Genomic DNA, 11,194 nt, shown 5'->3' on the forward strand with positions numbered 1-11,194 from the left:
TGAAATCCTTGTTCCTGAACAGATATTGACACATAAAGAAAGAAAGGTTAGAGGAAAGGTTGCAAGACGCTATTTGGTGAAGTTCAAGAACTATCCATCGTTGGATGCCAAATGGATGGAAGAGTCTAAATTGGTTGATTCACCTCAACTATTGCAATTGTATCTTGAAGCCTTTTAGATGGAACCCACAGTGACTTGATGTAGCCTTTTTGGAGCAAGGCAAGAGCATGGTTCATGATGCTCAAGAGAGTAGTTAAGAAATTGTATCTACTCTTTCCATACAGAATTTAGCCAGAGAAGTTTGTGCTTCAGAGTACACTAGAAGGCTTCTATGCTTGATATATGTGTCGTAGCCAGGTTGGTGGAATTGTTTAATGGTCCAACGCTACATTTCCGGAAGCATGTATATCTTGGATTCCCATCATAGAATATATGTGAAATCAAAAGATACTGCATGTATTATTGGCATGCAAGCGAGGTCGCTTGCAGTATTTCAAGGGTGGGGTGTGTCACCAGGAGGTGTATTTTTCCTGTTGCCTTCCGTAAATAAGTACTAGATATTTTTATTTATTTTTATTTTTACTTGTTTTTCCCGGAACCCTTGAAAAGGTGCAAGGGGACATTGCATGGCCAGTGTGAAACGGTTGCGGCCGAATAGGTTTCTCACAGCGGGAGTCTGGGTCGGTCAGTCTGGGACTGGTCGGGCCAGTTAGCACTGAATTCTGATGAGTATTGAAGCCTGTGTGCGCCAAATGAAATCTGGGCCACTCGGAAAGTCACTTATAACTTTATAAGTCAGTGGGAACTAGAGAATTAACTCAAAAGGGGCAAACTGGACACATGGCGGCTCCTGGTGTAGTTTTCCACTTCCATTAGCAAGAGGGGGCGCCCAATTTGAGAGAGGAGGCTGATTTGACTCATAAGTGACCTACAGTGTGTGTGTGAGTAGTAGGTGCAGGTCTACAGCTTTAATGGAAAGCTTGCCTTCTCCTCTGTCTCATGTAGCGCGATGATTTGCTCTCGTGCATCTCTCTCTCCCCTTTGGCACATATGGTAATGCCCCACTAGTTGGGCTACTCAGTTGAACATGAACAGTTCTGGGGGTTTATGCGCGTTTGCCAAGGCAAGAGCCTTCTGAACAGGAACCGGATTAGCTAATTGCTAATCCCCCACAGGTATGCACAGTTCCATCGCGAGAAATTGCGAGTTTGGAGAGTTTTCTCGCGTGAAAACTCGTCCAATTCACAGGGGAATTGTCCCATTGCGTGCAGGAGCCCTTGGGACACGCGTAGGCGTGTTCGCTCCGCTAAAAACCATCCGAAACAGCGAATTACAGCCAGCTGTGTTTTTCTGCAGGTTTAGGGTTTCGCACCTAAACTGCAAGGGAACACCGGGGGAGCCTCGTGAGAGCCTTGGGATGCGTGTACAGGCTTTTGGACACCCGGCAGTGAAAAACAGGGAATTACAGCCCGCTGAATTTCTGTGACAGCTCACCAAAAAGCTTCCAGATAGCGAGGGAATCCGTCCTAGACAGGTGCTTTTGACCTTCAGGGGTTTTTGCGCCGTTAAGCTGCCAAAATCAGGTCGAAAACCTGCGTTTTCAGCCGCAGGTTTTCAGCCCTCGCCAGGTTTGGACAGCTTTGTGAAAGCTTGTGCTAACTGGTCGGATCGTCTACCTTAATTTGAATAAAGAAATACCGAAAGGGGCGCCAGTCTTTGGGGCCTACAGAGTGTCGGTCTCGTGTGCGCAGTGACATTCTAGTCGCTGGACGCAACTATGTTCTCTTCCCTTCTCAGTGCTCTGTGTAAAGTTAACAGGTGATTGAAATAGTACCGCCCTCTACGTTGTATAGGCCAGTTATACTAGGGCATATGCAGCTTTAGGAGGTTTGGAGAGGATGTGTTCACAGGTTCAATTCCAAAAGCCTCACAACTGCTATTCATTCTTAGGTAGTTAAAAAGAAGAAGGCTATTCTTAGGGAGCAGGAAAGAGATCAACACCACACTCGGGAACCCACAAACCCCTCCAAGGGCCCTCCACTCATTTACCTAAGAGGTAATATTCTTTTTATGGCACAAAATTGATCATACAAGTGTACATTAAGCTCATGCAATGAGCACCTTTGGTGAAGATCAAACTGATGGATGCTTGGTAGCAAGCTGACGACTCTTTGGAATGCTCCGATCTCCTCCTCCGTGGTCGCTCCACATCACTCCTCTGAAAAGACACCTCTTGGGCTGATGTGGGAGAGGATGACAGGCTCCAAATTGTGCTTCTATTTGGCTGAAAATGGCCTCTAAGATGCTGACTTAATTCTGTGCTGATTTGATACTGCTCTGGATTGTTCGTGTACAGAGATCCCCTTGCTCAACCCTGGTTCTTGTGGTTGAACCTGGGTGCAGAAAAATGCAGATACTACTCCTTTGTAGAGGGTGATTCTGGGATGAATTTCTGGCAGATTTAGGACACCTTTATGGCGGGTTGATGTCCTAGCAATAGCTGCCAGGTTCACTGCAAAGTCCCTCTGGAAAAGGGACGGGGCTGAATTGGCCCTAAGCTACTGGCAAAATCTTCTTCCCCTGACGATCCCCGATGGGACCCAAAGAGTCAATTATACACTCCCTAAATGTTGATTCTAACAAGAGTTCATATATGATATGAATAGACATCAAACTCAACTAAATAAATCCCCCTAAACTATTCCAAGTCACCTTCAGTTGAATCTTCATAAAAGGTACTGGCAAAAGCACACTAGCTGAATGCATATGCACGCTCACACATCACATGCTCCGTGATGCTACTAGTCCTAGGCTACATGTTGATGTCACTGGTCCCCGGATGCCTGCAAAGTTTCTTTGACAGAGACCAACAAATCCCACAGGTTACAACTTGGGGAAGAGGGTTCTGCAGCAGGGGTCCTAACTAGTCTAATGGATCTAACTGGATATGAAGGTTCTGTGGACAAGATCCAATGGTGCCGATATAAAATCACCTGGGGTCCCCTAGTCTACAAGCATGTCCGCATGGCATATCTAGCCTATGTGCATGTCACGAGAAACTAAGACTTACACGCAAGTGCTGAGAACTATTGCAATCACAAGAGCACCTCCTCACCTCAGCCACCCACTTAATCACACCGTCCATGATCCTTTTTCACAACATTCTGAGCTAGTCTATTAAAAAAACATCCAAAGTTTGAGCTCTTCACTTCAGAAATTACGAGTCCGTAATTTTCTAGAACAATTTTGAGTGACTGAAAACTTGCACCAAAAACATCAGAGATGCCTTCCAGACCAACATTCACCCAATGTCCTAAACCCCAGACATCTGCAAGATTCCTGGCTAGCCTGAAACAAGCTTCCGTTTCGATCGCCTTCCATAGCCCAGTATCCAGAAACTGGGTGGGGCTCTAAACCAGCAATATTGATCTGACCAATTGTTAATGGAGTAAGGCCAACTTTATCCAGATTGTCACCATAGTTGCTTACAAGGGAAGGTGGACTAGGGAATTTTCCAGATTCAATATGAAACAGTGCCTTGTGAAATCCTAAATGATAAGAGACTCAGGAATAAATTACAAGACAATAAACATTCCTGACATAGGATGCCACTTTTTGGAAAAATAAAAGCATTCAGATAGACTTACATCAGAAGCATCTAATTCTGCTACACCCATGCACCCCTTCCCTTGCCCATCCAAAAGGCTGCAATATTGGGTTGCTTCCTGCTCGTCCTCAAATACCTGATGCATAAAGCATTGCTTAAACTCTGAATCCCACATGCATACCACAAATTCAGCTCAAAGTGGTTGAACCTCGAGAAGAGAGACGAAATTTGATGCAAAGATCAAATGTGATGATAAAGGGTGAAAAGCTGTTGTACCAAAACTCCCTCACGCACATCCTCCACAGCCATGCGAAACCTAGTGTCAGGCGAGGAAGCTGAAGACTTGGAAAGAGAAGAAGATGAACGAGGAAGCCCATTGGATCCCCTCCTACTGCCTCGTTTAGGAAAGAGAAGACTTAATTCGTTTTCCACTTCACTGCACATTATAACGCAGATTGCAGAGGAGTTAAAAACAGTTGCTAAAGTTATCACAAGCTTTGCCCAGGATGAGAAAAAAATTACCTCCGTGCTCTCCTTGTGCGCATGGTAAGAAGTTTATTTTCCTCCTGGGCAAGTACATATACTGGTTTTGGATCTTCCCTCCAAGGGTTGGACTCCAGCACTATTAAACAAACAGATGGCACACTGTGAGCATCTCTCCCAAAATCTCAACTTGTAAATGCTTTCAGCACACCAAAGTTAGTTTTCCTTCTGTAAATAGATTTACACTCTAGCAAAATCGAACACTTTCCCTGACCACATTCCATTTCTTCACGTTGTGAGCAATTGACTTGAGCTTTACTCCAAATTTGTTCTGACCAAGCATATCTCACTGTGAATTTTGGGCAACCCCAAAGGCAATGTGACACAGCAGCAGACTCAATCTAATTTCATCCCATGTCATTTGTGTAACCCTATAAATGAAGCCCCTTGGGCACCGGTAGAAGGTAGATCACCTGGGAACCAGTAGGAGCACAAGACATACCAGCTTCAGCCAGCGTTTTCTCATAGGAACCAGTCCATGAAAGCCAGCGTTTTCAAATCAGACCAGTCCGCATGGCCGAATTCAGCCAGCATTTTCCAAATCAGCCAACGTTTCAGAATTCAGCAGATCAGTCCTTTCAATTTCAAATTTCAACCCCGTCCTCGCCCTCATCGTCATAGTCGTCGCCATCGTCGGCAAGTCCATTGCATCTAGACCATTGTACCAGATTGTGCAATCTATAGCATAGACCTCTCTCGCCATAGAGAAAAGGGGCCCTTGGAGGAGGGTTTGAGACATGCACAACGCCCTGTCAGACTACTAACCATGGAGGAGATTGATGAGATCCGCCAACGACCGATGCTAGATCTCTTGTGATTCAGCTATCCCAGCAAGCTGCCCATTTTTGCTTTTTTTTTTGCTTAGTTCACATCGACCAATCTAGGATCCCACAGTATATATCTTTGTTTTGTACTGTTGTTATTTTGTTACTCTGACTTTGTATCAGATCCACCACCTTGTAACTTTCTGGTCTCATAGGTCACTATGGCCTTTTGAAGACGTTAATATAACATTTCATTTCATTCATCTCTCTCTCTCTCTCTCTCTCTCTCTCTCTCTCTCTCTCTCTCTCTCTCTCTCTCTCTCTCTCTCTCTCTCTCTCTCAGCACATTCATTCACAGTAGCATTCACTTTGTTTGTGATCGTTGCACTTTCTCTCTAAAGGAAATGGAAGGCTCTCCCTTCCATAAGTAAAAGGAACCCTTGAGCACAGTTCGGAGCACTCATCTTGAGCAATATCAACATTCACTTCCATTGTACCTTACATTGGTATCAGAGCACTGTGCGCGTTGCACCTGACATTGGTATCAGAGCTCTGTGCGTGCTTCGGCTTCGCGAACTCGAGAAGAACCATCAAGAACCAAGAACCTCAAGAACCCAAGGAACCTCTCAGTTTTTTTTTTTTCCTGAAGAATCTTTTGAGTCCCGACCATGGACTTACCAGATCCCATCTACATTGCCATGTCTTCAAAGGAAGATCGACATCGGATACATGAAAACCCAGATCTTGAGTACTAGGATCTACTTGCCTCTTATGCGGATATCGAAGGAGTTGGAGACACGATCCCTAACCTCTTCTGCATTCACATTCGCATATAGCGTGCATCCATTTCCCTCCTCATTGAACCTTTGGAAAGGACTCCGGAACCAAACCTCAATCCATCAGGACCGGTAATGTTTTCACCACAGTCAGTGTTCAGGGAACAACTCTTGCTACAGCAAGCAGAGTCAGCACTATCTGGTATAGAGCTCAGGCTGATATTCGACAATCGTAGTAAGGCTGGACAATGACCCTTACACGGTGTTTGCATCGCCAGCAATACCCACAACACCCACAGTACCATCAGTCCCTGGTTTCGAAGGAATCTGCATTGGTTTGTGCATCCACAGCATCAGAAGCATTCATCAGTCAACATCAGCAGTACAGATAGAAGTTCAACAGTTGTGCCTCACTTTTAACAGGGGGGGATGTCACATGCGCACTCCACTTGCCCCACGTGGACACGCTTCTACCATAGTCTAGCATCAGTTGCACTCCTTGCATACCCTCTCTTGCACAAGAGAGTCAGTTAGCATGAGCATTTTCCAGAGCATATAACTTTTTTTCCCAAAATACACAATTTTTCACTAATTTATTAATAAGTGATTTTTGTTGGAAAACTAGGTAGGGCAAACCTATAAATGAAGCCCCTTGGGCACCAGTAGAAGGCAGATCACCTGGGAGCCAGTAGGAGCACAAGACATACTAGCTTCAACCCAACGTTTTCTCACAAGAACTAATCTATGAAAGCCAACGTTTTCAGATCAGACCAGTCAGCGTAATTGGTATCAAGCGTGGCAAGAGGCACAAATAGTCGTGCACCTAGAGGAAGCGGAGGAAGGCGTGCCCCTTTCTTTCAGTTGGGCCGACTTCCAAGACAAGCTCAAGGCGCAGTTCATGCCACCTCAATACCTAGCGCAGTTAAAGGAAGATTGGTGCAATCTCAAGCAAAATGCTACCCCAATCGTCTTTTTCTAACCGTGTTTTGCAGCTTGGCACCCAATTACGCAAAATTGGATGAGAAACGTAAAGAGGCTTTTATTTTCGGGTTGGACGAGTATATCAGGTTCGATGTCGAAGTCCTTGACCCCATAGATCTCAACAAGGCGGTAGAGATTGCTCTCGCGCAAGAGATGAAGCACAACAAAGGAAAGCCCAAGGAGAACAAGTCTTCTCACAGTAATCTCAGACTCCTCAGAACCCACAGAACGGTAAGAAAAGTAAGAATGGTAAGAATGGTAACTCTTCTAGCCCATCTTCCTCTAATCCTTCGGAAAAGAACTCTCAAAATGAATCTAAGGGTAAAGCTAAAACACCTGCTAAACCTAAAGAAGAACCCCAGAAGAACCTAACAAAAGAAGCAGGGACACAAGGAGTGCAATTGATGCTAGACTATCGCAGCATAGTGCATGAGCACAGAGAGCAAACGAAGGAGATGGAGAGACACTAGGGGCAAGAGTAGACAAAGGAGCTAGAGAGACACGAGGGGCAAGAGGCTCTGTGGGAGTCTTCTTTGACAGGTACTTCTAGCAGAGTCAGATCAAAAGCTAAGAGATCCATAAGAAGAGGAGACACAGGAGACAAAGGTGCCTCTAGCTACCCTGTCTCTATCTCCAACTCGTGAGATGAGGTGCGTAGCTGACTAATAGCACATCTAATGCCATGTAATAGGTGGGTGTCCATATACCTAAGGCGTGAGATGAACCCATCATTTGTCGCGCGTAGAAGATGGTCTCAATAAAAAGCCATCTTTGTCCCCAACCGTGTGGCAGGGACTGCCAAGTCCTTTAGAATCCAAAGAAATGAGATCACGTTAGATTATCTTGCTAATCTCTAAATGTGTGAGGGTGAGGGATAGTGCAACCAAGGAATACTCAAAAGGGGGCAAGTAGCCTGTCCATACTAATCCATGTAGCTCAAACCAAGATGATACCTATGCAAACCAACATGAAGTATCACGCTCACTGGCAAACTATCACAATGACTCAATGGCTAGTCATGTATATCTACCACAAAGGAGCTCGATGTGCTATGAATGAAAGACATTGATATAGCAAGAACCTCCACTACAATCGGCCGTGCCTCAGTTGTCAAATGATGGGTCACTTGAAGGATTTTCCCCGAGCTAGCAATAAAGAGAGTCGCAATCTTCTCAGCCACAACAGATCTTTGCTTAGCACGGGGCACTCCATGCGAGCTGGACAAACATTAAAGGAGTCAAGAGTAAGCAGTAGACTAGTCAAAGTGGGCAGCAAAGACAAAGATAAGAGATAGGCAGGCAAGCAGCCATGGTAAGGAGAACCCTATCCTTATTTATAGACGGGTAGAGAGATAGTGTATTGAGGATGTGGAGCAGACTCCTTATAGGCCCCTGGTGAAAGGTTATCAGACCAAAGAGTCCGTCAGAGCAGCTGGACATGCTGGCAGAGCACAAAGATAGGCACTCACAGGCACTGAGGTGCCAGTCTTGATGCCCTTGAGCTGTCCAGACTCCAATTCAATCTTTTATTGGCTCTTGGAGATCCAGTCACAAGTCAGTGGTCACAGGTGCCTACCATTACACAAAACTCCCCAAAAATCATTCTTTTCCCCGTCTCCCCGATTCTGTTTCCATCATCAGTTCCCTCTCCATTTCCACTCCCTACAATTACTAAAAACTCCCCAAAAGTAGTGCCAATTCCACTTTTGGTTTCGTTCTTATTCTCATTTCCCCATTTCACATAACTATGCAAGTGCCTCTCCCTTTACGGACTATTGTGAGAAAGTTACGATACTGATTTTTCTCAATTGATGAGGTTTGCATCGCCTTCAAATGTTCCTCTATCCATGTGATTGACTGCTCATTTCTATGGTTTAGGCCCATGAAAATCTCTTGCCACTCGATTGAGGTAGGGGCCACTGTGTGGACATCCTCATGCAGTATTCTCCTTCACAGGGCTTGATATTTTTAGTTCCAAAGAGCTCTTCCATGATCACATACAATTTACAAACCATATATGAGATTCCCTAGACAAAGGTTACAAACCATAGTTACAAGAAGTTGCCAATTTTAGGCTTCCGTTCCCCATTCCCATTCCAACTTCCCGTTTCGAATCCCCATTCCGTGTTTTAGACGTGAGTATCTGTATAACAGGGAATTGCCCGTTTCCGTTCCCCTTCCAGTTCCACATTCCGATTTTTCGTTCTAGGTAACAATGTTGCAGACTATGATGCTTTATTGAAGCAGGCACTAGTGGAGGCCACAGACTTCATAGATAAAGGTTCCCTGTACAAAGGTTATAGGCTATGATGCTTTACTAGACCAAGCACTAGTGGAGACCAAAGACTTCATAGACCATGTTCTTGAATTTTCTTGAGGCACAGCACATGGGCTTCTTAGTCCAATATCTTCGCTACGGAGTTAATCAAGTGTATCTACATGTCTCTCTCTGCAATTGATGAGGGAGGTGCAAAGCTGTCCTATGAAACCAAGCCCGTGAGCCGTGAATCCATGTCTCGGCAGAAAAAATAAGGCCATCCTTAGTAATGTGAAGAAAATGCACTTTGTAAAAAGCCATTTTGTTCCCAACTCTCAAGAAGGAGTCACCCACGTCCTCTCTATATCAAGTTGCAGAAGATCTTATCCAAGAGTCTTGTTGATTTTTGAACAAGGAAATGTGAGCGATGGTGCATCCAAGGAGATTAGGAGTACTAAAAGTTTGGCAAGTTGTTTATAGCAAAGCCATAAAAGTGATACCAGGCTGACATTTGTGCATACCAACACCTCTCCCCATGGTTGCCAATCTAGCATCTCAATGACTTGGAAGCTCCCACAAGAGCTTGTGTAGCTCCCAATTCTTCTCTAACGACCTCATACGGCCCTACGGCCTTCTATTGAACCATCTTGGACATCATAGTGACTATCCATCATACATTCGACTATAAAAATTGCAACGGTAGCAACTACGCCCCCAAATCTGTATCCCATACAATAATGAGGATATCACCAATGCATCCAAGAACCGTAGGCTCCTTGAAATATACCAATGACCACATCCAATCCAAGCATATCCGTGTGTTCCTCCGAAGCTGCTGCCTCTTGCATAGAGAAAGACTAATGCCCTCGCCCACTATGCTGTGGCATTAAACCATAGTAACAGGGAATGGCCGTTTTCAGGTCTCCGTTCCCCGTTCCCATTCCAAGTTCCCGTTCCGAATCCCCGTTCCGTGTTTCAAACGTGAGTACCCGTAACAGGGAATGGCATTTTGTTCCACGTTCCCGTTCCCCATTCCCGTTCCGGTTTCCCATTCTGGTAACTATGCATTAAACTTCATCCCTCATGAGTGTGTTTGTATGAATCCCGCCAAGGTAGACAAAATTAGCCACATTTGAAGAACGTGCATAAAATGAGGAGCTTATTGGGCTTGCATACCTGTTAAAGGAGGCTTACCAAGATCTTTGCAAAGATTTCTTCACTGTTGCATGCCCTTACAAAGAAAGGATTACATTCATTTAATTCGATAAGAGGCATTGTTGGCGCATGTGATAGTATTCCTGCTAGGGAAAGCCTCAAAAGATGTGAACAAATCGCAGTACTTCGTACTTGCTCACTAGTTTGGCATTGTTTGTTGTCTTCTCACTAGACCACAAATGGCTGGGCATAGCTTGCTTGAATACCAGAAAAATCAGCTGAAGCCCTAATCAACCATTCAACTCGATCTTCAAAGACATATTAAGGTACTTAACGTGTTTAAATTACTCAAAACTAAAACATTAACCCTGGAACTCTCAGAAAATATGAGGGAGAACCAACCATCATAGCTGCTGCTGTCTTTACTCTGCTCCAAACGCCGCCGCATGTCGTAGGCACGAGAAGATACTTGCTTGAGAAGCGCATCTGAAGTGGAGGGGATCTGGCCATCCAAATGAAGCGCCTGCTCAACGTCAAGCTCGTCTTCATCATGCCCATCAGGATCGTCAAGGGGCCCTGGAGAAGCTGTCGAAGCTAGGCAGACCCATCTGGAAGGGCCTCTGAACGACTGATACGCAATCGATAAGCGGTGAGAGAGAAGAGAGCTTGCACGGACAAAAGAATGAGGTTTTGGAGCAGCTTCCACCCGCGATGGAAGGTCGCAAGGCAGCGAAATGCAATCAATTGGGGATGCGAGCGCCATTACAGGTCTGCTCTGTGCGTGCGTACGTGTGTGTGTGTGTGTGTGTGTGTGTGTGTGTGTGTGTGTGTGTGAGAGAGAGAGAGAGAGAGAGGCCTCTCGAGTCTCGAACGCACGTCGTTGACGGTTGGAGTAACAGATATTTCTCAAACTCTTCGTTGTATTAAAACATGTGGGCACGTGGCCACGAAGTGAGAAGAAGAGGAGAAGCTTTGTAATTTTCATCATGGCTTAGGTCAATGGTCATAAGCTATTTGGCACAAAGGGTGTTCTACATAGATGCTTGACGCTGAATTGGCGCACGAAGGGCGTAAAAAATGGTCCCCATCCAAGGGCACAGTGCGACAAAGTG

At 45.2% G+C, this 11,194-nt stretch overlaps 1 protein-coding gene across 1 annotated transcript in view; it reads right to left on the minus strand.

Annotated features, from left to right (window-relative positions):
- Positions 1-10,957, minus strand: part of LOC147456268 (uncharacterized) — a 45,230-nt gene extending 34,273 nt beyond the window's left edge. Inside the window, exons 1-4 of the mRNA XM_086514788.1 lie at positions 10,485-10,957; positions 4,130-4,229; positions 3,884-4,043; positions 3,648-3,743 (exon numbers count right to left, since the gene is read on the minus strand). Of these exons, the coding sequence (XP_086370914.1) occupies positions 3,648-3,743; positions 3,884-4,043; positions 4,130-4,229; positions 10,485-10,845 (717 nt within the window). The 5' untranslated portion in view covers positions 10,846-10,957. The remainder of the gene's footprint in view (positions 1-3,647; positions 3,744-3,883; positions 4,044-4,129; positions 4,230-10,484) is intronic.
- Between the last annotated feature and the right edge of the window lie 237 nt (positions 10,958-11,194).

The sequence above is a fragment of the Adiantum capillus-veneris genome, chromosome 6 (assembly GCF_014529385.1).
Source record: "Adiantum capillus-veneris isolate H3 chromosome 6, ASM1452938v2, whole genome shotgun sequence".
In the NCBI taxonomy this organism is placed as follows: Eukaryota; Viridiplantae; Streptophyta; class Polypodiopsida; order Polypodiales; family Pteridaceae; genus Adiantum; species Adiantum capillus-veneris.